We start from the raw sequence: 20,170 nt of genomic DNA on the forward strand, positions 1-20,170 counted from the left end.
CCATGGTCATCCAACCTTTTACACCTGGTAGGACCCATCATGGTCATCCAACCTTCTAAGCTGGTAGAACCCATCATGGTCACGGAACCTTCTAGGCTGGTGCCACACACCGCAGTCACGTGATTCTGATTCTTTTTATTTTTTTGGTTTTCACCAAAATCTCCGTCTTTTTCCCCACCGGTCCTCGGGTTCCGGAGAGGTCCCAGGGCGACAGGAAGGTGGCCAACGATGTCCCGAGGTCCAAGGAAGGGGGGGGAAGGACCTGCTGGGGTGTCCACCCCCACCAGGTTTTGGAGGGGGTTCTCGAGGAACGTTTGGAGGACCTCGCGGTCGATGGTCGTGGCCAGCAGGGGGGTCAGGAGGACAACAAAGGTGGTCAGAATTCTGGGGGGCAAGAGGTGGAGATGTTCTCCGGTTCCTAGGCTGGAGGAACCCACCATGGTCGTCCAACCTTCTAGGCTGGTGGAAGCCAGCATGGTCATGCAATGTCCTGCACCACCATGGTCATGGAACCTTCTACTACTCTGGTGGAACCCATCATGGTCCTGCAACCTTCTAGGCTGGTAGGACCCATCATGGTCACGGAACCTTCTAGGCTGGTGGAACCCATCATGTCCTTCACAGGTAGAACCCACCACGGTCACGGAACCTTCTACCCTGGTGGAACCCAACCAGGTCCCGGAACCTTCTACCCCGGTGGAACCCCCCCGAGATCCCACCACCACCTCCACGCCGCCCTTGTCCTCCTCACCTGGGCAGAAGCGGCTGTGCTCCTGCACCTTGACGCCGGTTGCGGGGTGCTTGACCTGGCAGGTGATGGTCTTGCCCTCCTTCCAGTCTTCTCGCGACACGTTGGTGTGGCTGGTGGCCGTGTAGGTGGCGGCCCCGACGTCGCGCCGTGGCGGCGTCACCGTCCCCACCAGCAGGCCCGACACGCCGTCCACCAGCCACTCGACCTCCACGGTGGCCGGAGAGAAGCCGGAGATGATGCAGAGGAACTCCAGGGAGTCTTCGCCCGCGGCGCTGCAGACGGAGCTGTGGAGGACCTGGACCTCGGGGGGGCTTCGGATCGGTGGGGCGATGCAACCTGGGGGGGGGGAGGGGGGAGATCGGAGGTGTTATGGGGTCTCCAGGTGGTCCTCAGAGGTTCTGGGGGTCTTCTGGAGGTCTCACCCCATTTGGGGAGTTGTAGGGTGAGGTGGGGACCTTCTGTGGGCCAAGGAACCTTGGGGACTCCTCAAATCTTGGAGGAGTTATGGGGTCTCGAGGTGGTCCTGAGGGGTTCTGGGGGTCTTCTGGAGGTCCTGCCCCACTGAGGGAGTTGTAGGGTGAGGTGGGGACCTTCTGTGGGCCAAGGAACCTTGGGGACACCTCAAATCTTGGAGGAGTTATGGGGTCTCGAGGTGGTCCTGAGGGGTTCTGGGGGTCTTCTGGAGCTCCTGCCCCATTGAGGGAGTTGTAGGGTGAGGTGGGGACCTTCTGTGGGCCAAGGAACCTTGGGGACACCTCAAATCTTGGAGGAGTTATGGGGTCTCGAGGTGGTCCTGAGGGGTTCTGGGGGTCTTCTGGAGGTCCCGCCCCATGGGGTGGCTTGTGGGGTGAGGTGAGGAGGTGGTACGGGCCAAGGAACCTTGGGGACTCCTCAAATCTTGGAGGAGTTATGGGGTCTCGAGGTGGTCCTGAGGGGTTCTGGGGGTCTTCTGGAGGTCCTGCCCCATTGAGAGAGTTGTAGGGTGTGGTGGGGACCTTCTGTGGGCCAAGGAACCTTGGGGACACCTCAAATCTTGGAGGTGTTATGGGGTCTCGAGGTGGTCCTGAGGGGTTCTGGGGGTCTTCTGGAGGTCCCGCCCCACGGGGTGGCTCGTGGGGTGAGGTGAGGAGGTGGTACGGGCCAAGGAACCTTGGGGACTCCTCAAATCTTGGAGGAGTTATGGGGTCTCGAGGTGGTCCTGAGGAGTTCTGGGGGTCTTCTGGAGGTCCTGCCCCATTGAGAGAGTTGTAGAGTGAGGTGGGGACCTTCTGTGGGCCAAGGAACCTCAAATCTTGGAGGAGTTATGGGGTCTCAAGGTGGTCATGAGAGGTTCTGGGGGTCTCCTGGAGGTCCCACCCCATTGGGTGACTTATGGGGTGAGGTGGGGACGTGGTGGGACCCTGGGGACCACTTGACCAATCGTAGGGGAAGGGGAGGTCCTCGAACGGTCCAATGAAGGTCGGGGCCCTCCCACCCCAACCGCACCAATCGTGGGGCGACGGGAGGTCCCCGCGTGGTCCAACGGGGGCTCGGGGAGGTCCCGTCCCACCCCACGAGCTATGGGGTGAGGGGAGGAGCTCCCGCGGCCCTATGAGCTTCAGGGACCTCCCACCCCACTGCAGAAGTTGTGGGGCCAGGGAGGGCCTCGCCTTCTCCGGGTCTTCGGGACCTCCCACCCCATTGGACGAGTTGCGGGGTTGGGTGGGAACCTGAAGGTATTTATGGGGTCTTGAGGACCTCCCACCCCATCCGACCACTTATGGGGCCTGGTGGAACCTCCAGATGTTCTTGAGGTCTTGTAGGAACCTCAAGATATCCAAGAGGTCTTGAGGACTTCCTACCCTATTAGATAATTTATGGGGTCTGTTGGGAACCTGAAGATATTTATGGGGTCTTGAGGACCTCCCACCCCATTGGACGAGTTATGGGGTCTGTAGGAACTTCCAGATATCCTAGAGGTCTTGAGGACCTCCTACCCTATTAGACGAGTTATGGGGCCTGGTGGAACCTCCAGATGTTCTTCAGGACCTCCTGCCCTATTAGGCCAGTTATGGGGTCTGGTGGGAACCTGAGGATATTTATGGGGTCTTTAGGACTTCCTACCCCATCAGAGAACTTATGGGGCCTGGTGGAACCTCCAGATGCCCAGGAGATCTTGAGGACCTCCTACCTTATTAGATGACTTATGGGGTCTGGTGAGAACCTGAAGGTATTTATGGGGTCTGCTGAGAACCTGAAGGTATTTACGGGGTCTTGAGGACCTCCCACCCCATCCAACCACTTATGGGGCCTGGTGGAACCTCCAGATGCCCAGGAGATCTTGAGGACCTCCTACCTTATTAGATGACTTATGGGGTCTGGTGAGAACCTGAAGGTATTTATGGGGTCTGCTGAGACCCTGAAGGTATTTACGGGGTCTTGAGGACCTCCCACCCCATCCGACCACTTTTGGGCCCCGCTGCCCCCCCAAACCCCCCCCCGCGCCCCCAAGAACCCCCCCCCCCAAAAAAAAAAAACCCCGCTAGGGGTCTGGCACCTTCCGTACCTTCCACCTCCCTGGTCAGGGTGACGCCGGTGGCCGGGTGGTTGACTCTGCAGGTGAAGGTGTCCCCCTGGGAGGCGCGGGACGGGCGCAGGAAGGCGGTGCGCTGGTGGACCCCGGTGCCGACGGTCTCGGGGACGGTGAGGGCGGCGCCGGCCCCGGCCCAGGAGAAGGTGACGGGGCCGGGGATGAAGCCGGTGGCCAAGCAGCCCAGGACGGGCTTCTCATGGGTGGACCCGCAGCAGGAGGTGACGGGGAAGACGGAGGGCGCCGTGGGGCTGGCTGTGGGGCGGGGCGAGGAGGTTGTGGGGTGGTGTGGGGCGGGGAGGTTGTGGGGCGGGGAGGTTGTGGGGCGATGTGGGGCGAGGAGGTGGGTACGTAGAGAGCTCCAGCCCCACAGATCTCCCTGCCCCACAGATCTCCCTGCCCCACATCTATCTCCAGCCCCACAACTGTCTCTGCCCCATAGCAAACTCCAGCCCCACAACTGTCTCTGCCCCATGTGTAGCTCCAGCCCCACATCTATCCTCCCTGCCCCATAGCGATCTGCCCCACAAGTGGTTCGAAGGACACATAGAGATCTCCAACCCCACATCTGTCTCTGCCCCACAGCTGTCCTGCCCCACAGCTATCTCTGCCCCATAGCAAACTCCAGCCCCACAGCTATCTCCAGCCCCACAGCTATCTCCCCCCTGCCCCATAGCGATCTGCCCCACAAGTGCTTCTACGGACATGTAGACATCTGCAGCCCCACAGATAACCCTGCCCCACATCTATCTCTGCCCCACACCCATCTCCAGCCCCACATTTATCTCTGCCCCATAGCAAACTCCAGCCCCACAACTATCCCTGCCCCACATCTATCTCCAGCCCCACAGATAACCCTGCCCCACAACTATCCCTGCCCCATAGCGATCTGCCCCACAACTATCCCTGCCCCATAGCGATCTGCCCCACAAGTGGTTCTAAGGACACGTGGACCTCTCCAGCCCCACAGCTATCCCTGCCCCACAGATATCTCCAGCCCCACAGTGGTTCCCTGCCCCATAGTGACCTCCAGATCAGGAGCTAGCTCTGCCCCATAGCAAACTCCAGCCCCACAGCTTTCCCCTGACCCACAGCTTTCCCCTGACCCACAGCTAGCTCAGCCCCACAGATCCCCCTGCCCCATAACTAGCTCAGCCCCACAACTCTCTCCTGCCCCACAGCTTTCCCTGCCCCATAACTAGCTCAGCCCCACAGATCTCCCTGACCCACAGCTAGCTCTGCCCCACAGATCCCCCTGCCCCATAACTAGCTCAGCCCCACAGCTCTCCCTGACCCACAGCTAGCTCTGCCCCACAGCTGGCTCAGCCCCACAGATCCCCCTGCCCCATAACTAGCTCAGCCCCACAGCTCTCCCTGCCCCACAGCTCTCCCTGCCCCATAACTAGCTCAGCCCCACAACTCTCTCCTGCCCCACAGCTCTCCCTGACCCACAACTAGCTCAGTCCCACAGATCCCCCTGCCCCATAACTAGCTCAGCCCCACAACTCTCTCCTGCCCCACAGCTTTCCCTGCCCCATAGCTAGCTCAGCCCCACAGCTCCCCTGCCCCACAGCTCTCCCTGCCCCATAACTAGCTCAGCCCCACAGCTCCCCTGCCCCACAGCTCTCCCTGCCCCATAACTAGCTCAGCCCCACAGCTCTCTCCTGCCCCACAGCTGGCTCAGCCCCACAACTCTCTCCTGCCCCACAGCTCTCCCTGACCCACAGCTAGCTCAGCCCCACAGCTCCCCTGCCCCACAGCTCTCCCCTGCCCCATAACTAGCTCAGCCCCACAGCTCTCTCCTGCCCCACAGCTAGCTCAGCCCCACAGCTCTCCCTGACCCACAGCTGGCTCAGCCCCACAGATCCCCCTGACCAACAGCTCTCCCTGACCCACAGCTAGCTCAGCCCCATACCTAGCTCTGCCCCACAGCTGGCTAAGATACACAGCTGGATCAGCCCCACAGCTCTCCCTGCCCCACAGCTAGCTCAGCCCCACAGCTGTCCCTGACCATAGCTAGCTCAGACCCACAACTAGCTCTGCCCCATAGCTCTCCTGACCCACAGCTGGCTCAGCCCCACAGATCCCCTGACCCACAGCTAGCTCAGCCCCACAGCTAGCTCTGCCCCATAGCCCTCCTGACCCACAGCTAGCTCAGCCCCACAAGTAGCTCAGTCCCACTGCTGGCTCAGCCCCACAGCTCCCCCTGACCCATAGCTAGCTCTGCCCCACAAGTAGCTCAGTCCCACTGCTGGCTCAGCCCCACAGCTCCCCTGACCCACAGCTAGCTCAGCCCCACTGCTGGCTCAGCCCCACAGCTCCCCCTGACCCATAGCTAGCTCTGCCCCACAGCTCCCCTGACCCATAGCTAGCTCTGCCCCACAGCAAGCTCAGCCCCACAGCTAGCTCTGCCCCACAGCTCCCCCTGGACCCACAACTAGCTCAGCCCCACAGCTAGCTCTGCCCTACAGCTCTCCCTGCCCCATAGCCCTCCTGACCCACAGCAAGCTCAGCCCCACAGCTCCCCTGACCCACAGCTAGCTCAGCCCCACAACTAGCTCTGCCCCATAGCTCTCCTGACCCACAGCTAGCTCAGCCCCACAGTTCCCCTGACCCACAACTAGCTCAGCCCCACAGCTCTCCCTGCCCCATAGCCCTCCTGACCCACAGCAAGCTCAGCCCCACAGCTCCCCTGACCCACAGCTAGCTCTGCCCCACAGCTCCCCCGACCCATAGCTAGCTCTGCCCCACAGCAAGCTCAGCCCCACAGCTCCCCTGACCCACAGCTAGCTCAGCCCCACAACTAGCTCTGCCCCATAGCTCTCCCTGCCCTACAGCTCCCCCTGGACCCACAACTAGCTCAGCCCCACAGCTAGCTCTGCCCCACAGCTCTCCCTGCCCCATAGCTCTCCTGACCCACAGCTAGCTCAGCCCCACAGCTCCCCTGACCCATAGCTAGCTCAGCCCCACAAGTAGCTCAGCCCCACAGCTCTCCCTGGCCCCATACCCAGGCTCCCCCATTTCTTGGTCCATGCCGGAGATTTGGGCTCAGTTCTGGAGATTTTGGGTCCGTGGCGGATCCCCTGGGATTGCCGAGGAGTCTTGGGTCCAAAACGGAGATTTTTGGGTCCGTCCCAGAGCCCCCGCGGTCCTGCTGCTGTTTTGGGGTCCATCCTGGACATTTTGGGACCGTGATAAGATTTTGGGTCCGTAATGGAGATTTTTGGGTCCATCGTGGAGATTTTGAGTCCATAATGAAGATTTTTGGGTCCATAACGAAGATTTTTGGAGCCCTTCGATCTTTGCTTGAGATTTTGGGATCAGATCGCAGATTTTGGGGTCCAAAATGAAGCTTTTGTCTCCATGATGAAGATTAAGGGTCTGTGATGAAGTTTTTGGGTCCATAACAGAGAGTTTTGGGTCCATGCTGAAGCTTCTTGACCTTTGGTGGAATTTTGGGGTCTATGTTGGAGTTTTTGGGTCCATAATGGAGATTTTTTTGGTCCATCCTGGATTTTTGGGGTCCTCCATGGACATTTTGGGGTCCATGCTGGAGATTTTGAGTCCATAATGTAGATTTTTGGGTCCGTGATGGAGGCTTTCAGTCAAAAATGGAGATTTTGGGTCCATAATGGAGGTTTTGCAGTCAAAAATGGAGATTTTGGAGTCAGAAATAGAGATTTTGGGTCCGTGCTGACGATCTTGATCCTTGCTGGAGTTTTGGGGTAGATATTGGAGTTTTGGGGTCCGTGGCAGATTTTTGGAGCCCATAATTGAGGTTTTCGAGCCCAGATGCAAATTCTGAGGTCCGTAACGGAGATTTTGGGGTCCACGTGGGATTTTTGGGTCCTCCTCAAATCCCCTCGACCCGCGCTGAGATTTTGGGGTCAACAGCAGCGATTTTGGGTCCCCGCTGGCGATTTTGGGCACCGAGCTCTGCCAGGAGCCGCGAGCGACAAGAACCTGCAATAACAGAAATAACCCAAAATTACCCAAAACAACCCCATTGGCCGCCTCCCCCGGGGTGGAAAAAAACAAGCTGTCAGGGCCGATGACGTCATCACCACCCCCACGCTTTCCCGCATTTGGGTGAATTTCTGCAGAAATCGGCCACCGTGGCAGCAGGGGGGCAGGAGAAGCCCAAAATTGCCGTTTCTGTCCCCGTTTTGGTGCCGTTTGGGGTGTTTTCGCGCGGTGGCCGCTGGGGGTCGCTATGGGAGCGCTGTGGGGCGATCAATAACCAATGGGGTCAGTTATGGGGTCAATAACCCGTAGGATCGATAACCAATGGGAGTGATGACTAATCAATCGATAATCAATCAGGTTATCAATAACCCAGCACATCGATGACCAATGGTGTCAACAATAGGGTCAACAACCAGTAGGATCAATAACCAATAGGGTCAATAACTGATAGGGGCAATAACCCATAAGATCGATAACCAATAGGGTCAGTAATGGGTAGGATCGATAACCAATAGGGTCAATAAACCATCAGATTGATGACCAATAGGGTCAATAATGGGTAGGATCAATAACCAATATGATCAATAACCTATATGGCCAATAACCCATAGGACCAATAATCAATGGGGTCAATAAATAATAGGGTCAGTAACCAATGGGATCAATAACCAATAGAACTGATAAGCACTAGGGGCCATAAAATATAGGATTGATGACCAATAGAGTCAATAATCAATAGGACTGGCAATCAATAAGGTCAATAATCAATAGGATTGACAACCAATAGGGCCAATAACCGATAGGGCCAATAACCGATAGGATTAAGCACTGACAGAGCCCGTATAATGAACTAATTGATCCCAAATCCAGGTAATTCACCCCCAATCCCAGGTAATTCACCCCAAAATCCAGGTAATTTACCCAAACCTCAAGTAATTCACCTCAAAATCCCGGTATTTTACCCCCAAATCCCGGTATTTTACCCCCAAATCCCGGTATTTTACCCCCAAATCCCGGTATTTCATCCCCAATCCCAGGTAATTCGCCCCAAAATCCAAGTAATTCAACCCAAAATCCAAGCACTTTACCCAAAATCCAGGTAACTCACCCCAAAATCGCAGTCACCCCAAAATCTGTGTAATTTGCCTCAAAATCCAGGTAGTTTACCCCCAAATGCATGCATTTTAACCCCAAATCCAGGGAATTCATCCCCAAACCCACGTCACCCGCAAATCCAGGTAATTAACCCCAAATCCAAGTAATTCAACCCAAAACCCAGTTAATTTACGCCAAAATCGAAGTCACCCCAAAATCTGGGTAATTTACCCCCAAAATCCAGGTAATTTACCCAAAATCTGCATGTTTTATCCCAAATCCAGGTACTTTACCCAAAATCCAGGGAATTCACCCCAATTTTTCTTCTCTCTCCCTCCAGGTGGGTGCCGGCGGTGGAGGAGAAGACGTGTGGTGAGAGGTGGGTGCAGGAGGGCCACCAAGAGGTCACCTTGGTGGGCCACCATGGGCCACCAAGAGGTCACGGTGGCCACCAAGAGGTGATGGTGGCCAGCAGGAGGTGATGGTGGCCAGCAGGAGGTGGTGGTGTTGGCCACCAGGAGTTCCTGGTGGCCACTAGGAGGTGATGGTGGTGGTCACCAAGAGGTCATGGTGGCCACCAGGAGGTGGTGGTGTTGGCCACCAGGAGTTCCTGGTGGCGGTCACCAAGAGGTCATGGTGGCCAGCAGGAGGTCATGGTGGCCAGCAGGAGGTGGTGGTGTTGGCCACCAGGAGTTCCTGGTGGCCACTAGGAGGTGATGGTGGTGGTCACCAAGAGGTCATGGTGGCCACCAGGAGGTGGTGGTGTTGGCCACCAGGAGTTCCTGGTGGCCACTAGGAGGTGATGGTGGTGGTCACCAAGAGGTCATGGTGGCCAGCAGGAGGTCATGGTGGCCAGCAGGAGGTGGTGGTGTTGGCCACCAGGAGTTCCTGGTGGCCACTAGGAGGTGATGGTGGTGGTCACCAAGAGGTGGTGGTGTTGGCCACCAGGAGTTCCTGGTGGCCACTAGGAGGTGATGGTGGTGGTCACCAGGAGGTCATGGTGGCCAGCAGGAGGTCATGGTGGCCAGCAGGAGGTCATGGTGTTGGCCACCAGGAGTTCCTGGTGGCCACTAGGAGGTGATGGTGGTGGTCACCAAGAGGTCATGGTGGCCACCAAGGGGTGATGGTGGCCACCTGGAGGTCATGGTGGTCACCAGGATGTGATGTTGGTGGCCACCAAGAGGTATTAATGGTGATAGTCACCAAGACATGCCAATGACGGCCACCAATGCTGGTGGTCACCTACAGGTTCTCATGGTGGTGGCCACCAAGAGGAGGTCACGGTGGCCACCAAGAGGTGCCACCGAGGGTCACCTGCAGGTTCCAAAGATGGCCACCGAGATCTGATGGCCGTGGCCACTGAGATGTTCTGGCCATGGCCACCCAGATGTGACGGCAACGCTCGTGCGCATCGAGCTTCTCCAGGACCTTGGCGTCACGTCCGTAAGCTACGTACGCGTAGAGCTCTGACGGTGGTGGTCGCCTAGACCTGCTAGCCATGGCCACCTAGACGTCAGATGGAAGTCCACCTGCACGTGTTAAGGAAGCCCACGTAGACGAGCTAGCAAATCTCCCCTAGACGTGCCATGGAAGCCCACCTAGGTTTTCTGGCCGTGCTCACCTAGAGGTCCTAGGGAAGCCCACCTAGGTGAGCTAGGGAAGCCCACCTCGATGTGCTAGCAAAGCTCACCTAGAATTTCTGGCCATGCTCACCTAGACGTGCTATGGAAACCCACCTAGCTGTGCTAGGGAAGCCCACCTAGGTGTGCTGGCCATGCTCGCCTAGATTTTTTGGCCATGCTCACCTAGCTGTGCTAAGGAAGCCCACCTAGACATGCTATGGAAGCCCACCTAGGTGTGCTAGCAAATCTCACCTTGGTTTTCTGACCATGCTCACCTAGATGTGCTAGGGAAGCCCACCTAGGTGAGCTAGGGAAGCTCACCCAGATTTTCTGGCCATGCTCCCTTAGATGAGCTAGGGAAGCCCACCGAGATGTGCTGGCCATGCCCACCTAGATTTTTCTGGCCATGCTCACCTAGACGTACTATGGAAGCCCACCTAGGTGTGCTAGGAAAGCCCACGCAGATTTTCTGGCCATGCTCACCGAGATGTGCTATGGAAGCCCACCTAGATGTGCTAGCAGAGCCCACCCAGATTTTCTGACCGTGCTCACAAAGGTGTGCTAGGGAAGCTCAACTCGACATGCTAGGGAAGCCCACCAAGATGTGCTATGGAAGCCCACCAAGATGTGCTAGCAAAGCTCCGCTAGGTTTTCTGGCCGTGCTCAGCTGGATGTGCAAGCAAAGCTCGCCTAGATGTGCTATGGAAGCCCACCTAGGTGTGCTGGCCATGCTCGCCTGGATTTTTCTGGCCATGCTCCCCTAGATGAGCCAGGGAAGCCCACCGAGATGTGCTGGCCATGCCCACCTAGGTTTGCTAGGGAAGCCCACCGAGATGTGCTATGGAAGCTCACCTCGATTTTCTAGCAATACTCAACCAGATGCTCAAGCAGAGCTCCCCTAGATGAGCTAGGGAAGCCCACCAAGATGTGCTAGCAAAGCCCACCTAGGTTTTCTGGCCATGCTCACCTAGACGTGCTATGGAAGCCCACCTAGATGTGCTAGCAGAGCCCACCCAGATTTTCTGACCATGCTCAGCTGGATGTGCAAGCAAAGCTCGCCTAGATGTGCTATGGAAGCCCACCTAGGTTTTCTGGCCATGCTTCCCTAGAGGTCCTAGGGAAGCCCACCTAGGTGAGCGATGGAAGCCCACCTCGATGTGCTAGCAAAGCTCACCTAGAATTTCTGGCCATGCTCACCTAGTCATGCTATGGAAACCCACCTAGGTGTGCTGGCCATGCTCGCCTAGATTTTTCTGGCCATGCTTACCTAGGTTTGCTAGGGAAGCCCACCTAGATGTGCTATGGAAGCTCACCTCGATTTTCTAGCAATACTCAACCAGATGCTCAAGCAGAGCTCCCCTAGATGAGCTACAGAAGCCCACCAAGATGTGCTAGCAAAGCCCACCTAGGTTTTCTGGCCGTGCTCACCTAGATGTGCTATGGAAACTCACCTAGGTGTGCTAGCAAAGCTCACCTAGGCTTTCTGGACATGCTCTCCTAGACGTGCTACGGAAACCCACCTAGGTGTGCTAGCCATGCTCCCCTAGCTTTTCTGGCCATGCTCACCTAGCTGTGCCAAGGAAGCCCACCTAGACGTGCTATGGAAGCCCACCTAGGTGTGCTGGCCATGCTCGCCTAGATTTTTCTGGCCATGCTCCCCTAGATGAGCTAGGGAAGCCCACCGAGATGTGCTGGCCATGCCCACCTAGGTTTGCTAGGGAAGCCCACCGAGATGTGCTATGGAAGCTCACCTCGATTTTCTAGCAATACTCAACCAGATGCTCAAGCAGAGCTCCCCTAGATGAGCTAGGGAAGCCCACCAAGATGTGCTAGCAAAGCCCACCTAGGTTTTCTGGCCATGCTCACCTAGACGTGCTATGGAAGCCCACCTAGATGTGCTAGCAGAGCCCACCCAGATTTTCTGACCATGCTCAGCTGGATGTGCAAGCAAAGCTCGCCTAGATGTGCTATGGAAGCCCACCTAGGTTTTCTGGCCATGCTTCCCTAGAGGTCCTAGGGAAGCCCACCTAGGTGAGCGATGGAAGCCCACCTCGATGTGCTAGCAAAGCTCACCTAGAATTTCTGGCCATGCTCACCTAGTCATGCTATGGAAACCCACCTAGGTGTGCTGGCCATGCTCGCCTAGATTTTTCTGGCCATGCTTACCTAGGTTTGCTAGGGAAGCCCACCTAGATGTGCTATGGAAGCTCACCTCGATTTTCTAGCAATACTCAACCAGATGCTCAAGCAGAGCTCCCCTAGATGAGCTACAGAAGCCCACCAAGATGTGCTAGCAAAGCCCACCTAGGTTTTCTGGCCGTGCTCACCTAGATGTGCTATGGAACTCACCTAGGTGTGCTAGCAAAGCTCACCTAGGCTTTCTGGACATGCTCTCCTAGACGTGCTACGGAAACCCACCTAGGTGTGCTAGCCATGCTCCCCTAGCTTTTCTGGCCATGCTCACCTAGCTGTGCCAAGGAAGCCCACCTAGACGTGCTATGGAAGCCCACCTAGGTGTGCTGGCCATGCTCGCCTAGATTTTTCTGGCCATGCTCCCCTAGATGAGCTAGGGAAGCCCACCGAGATGTGCTGGCCATGCCCACCTAGGTTTGCTAGGGAAGCCCACCTAGATGTGCTATGGAAGCTCACCTCGATTTTCTAGCAATACTCAACCAGATGCTCAAGCAGAGCTCCCCTAGATGAGCTAGGGAAGCCCACCAAGATGTGCTAGCAAAGCCCACCTAGGTTTTCCGGCCATGCTCACCTAGATGTGCTATGGAAGCCCACCTAGATGTGCTAGCAAAGCCCACCCAGATTTTCTGACCATGCTCAGCTGGATGTGCAAGCAAAGCTCGCCTAGATGTGCTATGGAAGCCCACCTAGGTTTTCTGGCCATGCTCACCTAGACGTGCTATGGAAGCCCACCTAGATGTGCTAGCAGAGCCCACCCAGATTTTCTGACCGTGCTCACAAAGGTGTGCTAGGGAAGCTCAACTCGACATGCTAGGGAAGCCCACCAAGATGTGCTATGGAAGCCCACCAAGATGTGCTAGCAAAGCTCCGCTAGGTTTTCTGGCCGTGCTCAGCTGGATGTGCAAGCAAAGCTCGCCTAGATGTGCTATGGAAGCCCACCTAGGTGTGCTGGCCATGCTCGCCTGGATTTTTCTGGCCATGCTCCCCTAGATGAGCTAGGGAAGCCCACCTAGATGTGCTATGGAAGCTCACCTCGATTTTCTAGCAATACTCAACCAGATGCTCAAGCAGAGCTCCCCTAGATGAGCTAGGGAAGCCCATCAAGATGTGTTAGCAAAGCCCACCCAGGTTTTCTTGCCTTGCTCACCTAGATGAGCTAGGAAAGCCCACCTAGACGTGTTAGGAAAGCTCACCTAGGTTTTCTGGCCATGCTCACCTAGACGTGCTATGGAAGCCCACCTAGGTGTGCTAGCAAAGCCCACCCAGATTTTCTGGCCATGCTCACCTAGACATGCTATGGAAGCCCACCTAGGTGTGCTAGCAAAGCCCACCCAGATTTTCTGGCCATGCTCACCTAGACATGCTATGGAAGCCCACCTAGGTGTGCTAGCAAAGCCCACCCAGATTTTCTAGCCACGCTCACCTAGATGTGCTATGGAAGCTCACCTAGATTTTTCTGGCCATGCTCACCTCGATATGCTATGGAAGCTCACCTAGGTGTGCTAGCAAAGCTCATCCAGGTTTTCTGGCCATGCTCCCCTAGATGTGCTAGCAAAGCCCACCTCGATATGCTGGCCATGATCCCCTAGCTTTTCTGGCCATGCTCACCAAGAGGGGCCAGGGAAGCCCACCTAGCTTTTCTAGCTATGCTCACCTAGATATGCTAGGGAAGCCCACCTCGATTTTCTAGCCACGCTCACCTAGATGTACTATGGAAGCCCACCGAGACGTGCTGGCCATGCTCCCCTAGCTTTTCTGGCCATGCTCACCGAGATCTGCTATGGAAGCTCCCCTAGATGTGCTAGGGAGGCTCACCTAGCTGTGCTATGGAAGCCCACCGAGATGTGCTGGCCATGCTCACCTAGATTTTCTGGTTGTGCTTAAGCAAATCTCACCTTGATGTGCTATGGAAGCCCACCTAGGTGTGGAGGAAAGCCCACCCAGACTTTCTGGCCATGCTCGCCTAGATGTGCTAGCAAAGCCCACCTAGATGTGGTATGGAAGCCCACCTAGGTGTGCTAGCAAAGCCCACCCAGATTTTCTGGCCATGCTCACCTAGATGTGCTATGGAAGCCCACCTAGATTTTTTTAGCAAAGCTCACCCAAAAAATTCCCCCTCAAACCCACCGTGCTCAGGTTCCATCCAAGCCAGCAGTGCTCAGCCTTGAGATTTTTCTAGAAAAAAACCAGCTTGGACCTGTGCTGGAGGTCCTCACCTCGACCTTCTCCACGAAGCTCAGGTGCGAGCCATGCTAGTGATGCTCAACCTCAATTTTCTCCAAAAAAAATCCAAATTTTGAGCTTTGAGGGACACTCAGCCTTGATGTTCCATGGAAAAGTTGAGTTTGAGCCGTGCACAGCTTGAATATTATCTCAAAATTATCTCAGCTTCGATATTTTTTTTGGAGGAAAATCCCATTTTTGAGCTGTTCAGTGGTGTTCAGAATCAATATTTTTGGAGGAAATCTCGTTTTTGAGCTGCGCAGAGATGCTCAGATTTGGTATTTTTAGAGGAAATCTCAATTTTGAGCTGTTTAGTGACGCTCAGCTTCGATATTTTTGGAGGAAATCCCATCTTTGAGCTGCTCAGTGTTGCTCAGAATCGATATTTTTAGAGGAAATCTCATTTTTAAGCTGCGCAGAGATGCTCAGAATCGATATTTTTAGAGGAAATCTTGTCTTTGAGCTGTTCAGTGATGCTCAGCTTCGATATTTTTGGAGAAAATCTCAATTTTGAGCTGTTCAGTGATGCTCAGCTTCGATATTTTTGGAGAAAATCTCAATTTTGAGCTGCACAGTGCCTCTAAAAATATCGATTCTGAGAGTCACTGCGCAGCTCAAAATTGAGATTGACTCTCAGAATCGATATTTTTAGAGGCAATCTCAATTTTGAGCTGTTCAGTGACGCTCAGCTTTGATATTTTTGGAGGAAATCTCGCTTTTTCAGCTGTGCAGTGATGCTCAACCTCGATCTTCTCTAGGAAACTCCAATTTCGGGCTGCGCTTGCGCTGTTCAACCCCAGTTTTCTCTAGGAAAACCTGATTTTGAGCTCTGCCAAAAATATTCAGCCTCAATTTTCTCTAGAAAAGCTAATTTTGAGGTCTTTGAGTGATGCTCAGCTGCAAAATTATTTTAAAAAGATCGCAGTTTTGAGCCATTTCAGTGGTGACCTCGACCTCCTCTAGGAAACCCCAAATTTTTGCCACTTTTGTGATGCTCAGCCTCAATTTTCGGTAGAAAAGCTCAATTTTTAGCCAATTGAGCCACCTTTTTCCTCCAGCCCCGCTCAGCAAAAGTGGCCCCGTGTCCTCTCCAGACCCCCCCAGCATCTCCTTACCATCAGAAGGTCCCAAAAAGCGTAGAAGAACCCAAAATTGGACAGGGGCAGGGGAGCGGCGCAGCCGATGCCGCGCGCCGAAATATTTTGGGGTCGGGGCGGGCGGGTGGGAGACCTCGGTGCGACAGGGGTGGGCGCGACGCCGTGACGTGGGGGTGGGTTTTTTGGGGTGAGAAACGGCGTCGGGAGGAAACTCTTTGCCCTTGTGAACTTCCCCCGTCTGGCCACGAGGTCCCCCGGGGACTGGTGTCTCGGGGTCGCTTTCACATCACCTTTCGGCGGAGGTCCTCCACCTGCTGGGTGGCGGATGGTCCTCTGGCCGCCACCAAAATTTGGGGTTCTCCTCCTGCTCCTGCAGTCTCTGCCACCGCTCCCACCACCTACTCGCTGGTCCCCTGCCTCAGCGACTGCGATGGCGAAGGCAACGTCACCATCGGCTGCTTCGTGAACGACTTCTTCCCCGAGCCCGTCACCATCAGCTGGGTGTCCAACGTCGCGGGTGACCAGGTGACCTTCCCGGCCGTCCAGGGCAGTGACAGCTTCTACAGCGCCAGCAGCCAGCTCACGGTGCCGGCCAGCAGCCTCGCGGGCAACTCCTTCCAGTGCAAGGTCAACCACGTGCCCACCTCCTCCTCCCTCAGCGAAGTCATCAGTGGAGACGGTGAGGAAGACATCGGTCCTGGTGTTGTGGGATGGTTTGGTTGGCTCCTAGATGGGTTGGGGATGGTGTCAGCCTTGATCTTGGTCTTCCATGATGACCTGGTTATCTCCTAGTTGGGTTGGCGTTGCTCCTGGCCTTGCTCTTGGCCTTCCTCGATGACTTGGTCAAGTCCTAGTTGGGTTGATGTTGGACTTGGCCTTCTGTGAAGACTTGGTTGACCCTTAGATGGGGTTGGAAGTGCTTTAAACCTTGCTCCTGGCCTTGCACGATGACTTGGTCAACTCCTAGTTGGGTTGATGTTGGTCTAGATGGGTTGGAGTTGCTTCTGGCCTTGTTCTTGGCCTTCCATGATGACCTGGCCAACTTCTAGATGGGTTGGAGGTGCTTTAAACTTTGCTCCTGGCCTTGCACGATGAGTTGGTCAACTCCTAGACGGGTTCTGATCCTTTTCTTCTGCAGAAGTGTGTCCTATTGAACCCCCGGTGGTGAAGCTCCTCAGCTACCCGACCCAAGAAGACCCCGAGAATAGGGTCCTGCTGGTGTGCCTCATCGAGGGGCTGAAGGGCAGCAACGCCGAGGTGGAGTGGCTGGTGAACCAGGAGGTCCAGAACCTGGAGGAGGACAACTACAGCTGCAGCGAGTGCTCCAACAAGAAGGCCACGCAGTGGAGCCAGGTCAACGTCAGCCGGCAGAGCTGGGACCAGGGGGCCGAGTTCTCCTGCAGGGTGTCCCACACGTCGCTCAAGGAGCCCATCGTCAAGTCCATCAGCACCTACTGCAAAAGTGAGGGCCGTGGCGTGGGTGGGAGGTTGGTTGGGGTCCTTGGAGGTGGATGGATGGGTAGATGGACAGGGTAGATGGTTGGTTGTGGTCCTTGGAGGTGGATGAATGGGTAGAAGGTCAGGATGGAGGGTTGGATGGAGTCTTTGGAGATGGATGGATGGGTGGATGGTCAAGATGGATGGTTGGGTGGAGTCTTTGGAGATGGATGGATGGGTAGAAGGTTCGTTGAGGTCTTTGGAGGTGGATAGACATCCACGAGATGACACGCGGCCAGGTGAGTGACATCATGACGCCAGGAAACGAAGTGGTGACAGTGGCTTTTGGACCTAAAAAGCAGAAATTAAGAAAATAGGTGGACAAAGCGACAAAAATTAAGGAAAAAAGTGTTGCGGTCGCAATTTTCTTGGAAAACGCCCCAATTCCTGTCTTCTGGGGTAGGTTTTTAGGGTCAGGTGCTCGGCCAAGAGGTCCCAAGGGGGATTCACGCCCCAGAGATCTGTTTTTTGGTGGGAACGAGGTCCCAAGATCTGCCCCAAAATGGGAAATATGGGGAAATGCCCCAAAACTCTGTATTTTTGGTGGGATCGAGAAGATGGGGAGAGCGTTTAGATGCAGAATTTGGCGTCCCCCGACCTCCTGCCCCGCTCAACGCCGCTCCCCACCCCACCCCACCCAGGTCCCGGACCCGAGCTGGATGTCACCGTCCTCCCCCCGTCCTTGGAGGACCTCTACATCAGCCAGAACGCCAGCATCACCTGCGTGGTGGCCAACGCCCCTAAAGACCTGAAGTTCTCCTGGTCCCGGAGCACCGGGACCACCTTGGACGTGTCCTCCGGGGAGCCCGAGAAGCAGGAAAACGGCCTCTACCACCTCACCAGCGTCCTGAAGGTCTGCGCCGAGGAGTGGAACAGCGGTGAGACCTTCTCCTGCTCCGTGTCCGGCTCGGAGCTCCAAGGACCCATCAAGAAGTCGGTGAAGAAAGACCTAGGTAGGAAGCCACTGCTCCTCTCCTGCCCCGCTCGCAAGCCCTGGTGGGGAAGGAGAAGTTTGGGGTGAGGGCAGAGATGTTTGGGGCAAAGGTGGAGAAGTTTGGGGCAAGTGGAAGCAGTTGGCTGGAAGAGTTGAGTGGAATGGGTTGGTTTACTGGAAGAGGTCTAGATGGAGAGCAAGGGCTTCTGGGAGAGTCACCATGGCCGGTCTGATGGAAGGGTGTGGTCTCCTGGAAGGAACGTGCCCACCAGAAGGTCTTGTCCACCAGAAGGGTCCACTGGGAGGGTCTACTGGGAGGACCTAGCCTACTGGGAAGGTCTATCAATCTGGAAGGACCTAGCCAACTGGAAGGGTCTAGCCTACTAGTATGGTCTATCCAACTGGAAGGACCTAGGCAACTGGGAAGGTCTAGCCTACTGGAAGGGTCTATCCAACTGGAAAAGTCTTACTGGGAGGACCTAGGCAACTGGAAGGACCTAGCCTACTGGAGAGGTCTATCAATCTGGAAGGACCTAGCCTACTAGAAGGGTCTTACTGGAAGAACCTAGCCAACCGGAAGGGTCTATCAAGCTGGAAGGACCTAGCCAACTGGAAGGGTCTTACTGGGAGGCCCCCCCCGGCCCACCCTGACCGTCTCTTGCGCCCCGCAGCCGTCTCGGTGCAGGCACCCTCCGTCTACGTCTTCCCCCCGCCGGTGGAGGAGCTGGCCCGCCAGGAGACCGCGACCTTGACCTGCCTGGCCTCGGGCTTCCGTCCCCGCGACATCTTGGTCACCTGGACCCAGCAGGACCGGCCAGTGTCTTCCGGAAGCTTCTCCACCTTCGGCCCGCAGGAAGGCGACGGCGGCCTCTTCAGCATCTACAGCAAGCTGAGCGTGTCGGCGTCCGAGTGGCAGCGGGGGGACAGCTTCGCCTGCGTGGTGGGGCACGACGGGATCCCGATGAACTTCGTGCAGAAGAGCCTGGACAAGAGCACGGGTAAACCCACCAACGTCAACGTCTCGGTGATCCTCGCCGATTCCGACAGCACCTGCTACTGAGCGCGGGCGGGCGCGGGGCTGTAAATCCAAAAAAAAAAAAAAAAAAAAAAGAAAAAAAAATTAAGAACGATGGAAAAAGAAAAAAAAAGTATGGTGAAAAAAAATATAAGCCTGGTGGAAAAAAAATAAGTATGATAATAAAAAAAGATGGAAATCACGCACAAACGTTCCAGCGCTGGTGTCTTCATCCGGTGCGTCCACCTCCTCCCAATCCCCGTCCGAAAAAAAAATAATGATAATAATTCAAAAAAAAAAAAAAAAATCCCCCCAAAAAGTGATAATAATGATGAAAAAAAGAAAAAAAAAAGATGATAATAAAAAAAACATGGAAATCACACAGAAACACGATGGTGCTGGTGTCTTCACCTGGTGCGTCCACCTCCTCCCAATCCCCTTCTAAAGGAAAAATAATGATAATATTTGCAAATAAAAAAAAAATCAAAAAAAATAATGATAACAGCGATGATAATGATGAAAAAAACTGATAATAATAAAAAAAACAACACGTGGGAATCATGCAGAAACGTGCCGGCACTGGTGTCTTCATCAGGTGCATCCACCTCCTCCCAATCCCCTTCCAAAAAAAAATTAATGATGATAATTCTGAAAAAATATATAATTCCAAAAAAAATAATAATGACAATAACAATGAAAAAAAATGATAATGGTAAAAAAAACAAAAACAAACAAAAAAGAACAACAGAGAAATCACACAGAAATGTGCCGGCGCTGGTGTCTTCATCCGGTACATCCACCTCCTTCCAATCCCCTTCCAAAAAAAAATTAATGACAATAATTCCAAAAAAAATTAATGACGATAATTCTGAAAATCAGAATAATGATGAAAAAATAATGATAATAGTAAAAAAAAAACAAACAGAGAAATCATACAGGAACATGCTGGTGCCTTCACCCACCACATCCACCTCCTCCAAAACCCACCCATCTCCCAGCCCCAATTAGCAATGGGGCTAATTAAATAGGGATGGGGCTAATCAATTAGGGATGGGGCTAATTAATTAAGGACAGAGCAAACCAATTAGGGATGGGGCTAATCAATTAGGGATGGGGCTAATCAATTAGGGATGGGGCAAATCAATTAGGGATGGGGCAAATCAATTAAGGATGGGGAAAATCAATTAGGGATGGGGCAAATCAACTTT

General features: G+C 54.8%; 3 long non-coding RNA genes and 2 gene segments (V, D, J or C); 1 reads left to right on the top strand and 4 right to left on the bottom strand.

Moving 5' to 3' along the window:
* Positions 1 to 171: 171 nt before the first annotated feature.
* LOC121063199 lies at positions 172 to 6,666 on the bottom strand. The segment is given in 5 exon segments: positions 172 to 384; positions 752 to 1,087; positions 3,297 to 3,575; positions 6,328 to 6,541; positions 6,583 to 6,666. Coding segments are annotated over 5 exon segments (849 nt in total).
* LOC121063204 lies at positions 1,094 to 3,192 on the bottom strand. Of its 2 annotated transcripts, XR_005815869.1 has the most exons (4): positions 2,985 to 3,174; positions 2,780 to 2,954; positions 2,036 to 2,720; positions 1,094 to 1,765 (listed from the first exon to the last, which is right to left on the bottom strand). It is a non-coding gene; the product is annotated as an uncharacterized LOC121063204 (long non-coding RNA). The 2 variants fall into 2 exon arrangements; XR_005815868.1 differs by lacking the exon at positions 1,094 to 1,765 and having other exon boundaries at positions 1,918 to 2,720; positions 2,985 to 3,192.
* LOC121063208 lies at positions 5,406 to 5,975 on the bottom strand. The gene is made up of 3 exons (XR_005815919.1): positions 5,840 to 5,975; positions 5,587 to 5,757; positions 5,406 to 5,419 (listed from the first exon to the last, which is right to left on the bottom strand). It is a non-coding gene; the product is annotated as an uncharacterized LOC121063208 (long non-coding RNA).
* Positions 6,667 to 7,324: 658 nt separating the features above from the next.
* On the top strand, positions 7,325 to 19,272 carry LOC121063198. The segment is given in 6 exon segments: positions 7,325 to 8,760; positions 15,893 to 16,195; positions 16,655 to 16,975; positions 17,652 to 17,966; positions 18,619 to 19,046; positions 19,081 to 19,272. Coding segments are annotated over 5 exon segments (1,443 nt in total).
* LOC121063205 lies at positions 8,767 to 15,609 on the bottom strand. Of its 48 annotated transcripts, none has more exons than XR_005815886.1 (9): positions 15,535 to 15,609; positions 14,183 to 14,472; positions 13,851 to 13,873; positions 12,468 to 13,758; positions 12,308 to 12,339; positions 11,686 to 12,076; positions 10,833 to 11,131; positions 10,279 to 10,670; positions 8,767 to 9,910 (listed from the first exon to the last, which is right to left on the bottom strand). It is a non-coding gene; the product is annotated as an uncharacterized LOC121063205 (long non-coding RNA). The 48 variants fall into 48 exon arrangements; XR_005815895.1 differs by lacking the exon at positions 8,767 to 9,910 and adding an exon at positions 9,930 to 10,048 and having other exon boundaries at positions 10,418 to 10,670; XR_005815888.1 differs by lacking the exon at positions 8,767 to 9,910 and adding an exon at positions 9,930 to 10,071 and having other exon boundaries at positions 10,325 to 10,670.
* Positions 19,273 to 20,170: the final 898 nt, after the last annotated feature.

The sequence above is a fragment of the Cygnus olor genome, unplaced genomic scaffold (genome assembly GCF_009769625.2).
Source record: "Cygnus olor isolate bCygOlo1 unplaced genomic scaffold, bCygOlo1.pri.v2 scaffold_103_ctg1, whole genome shotgun sequence".
NCBI lineage: Eukaryota > Metazoa > Chordata > Aves > Anseriformes > Anatidae > Cygnus > Cygnus olor.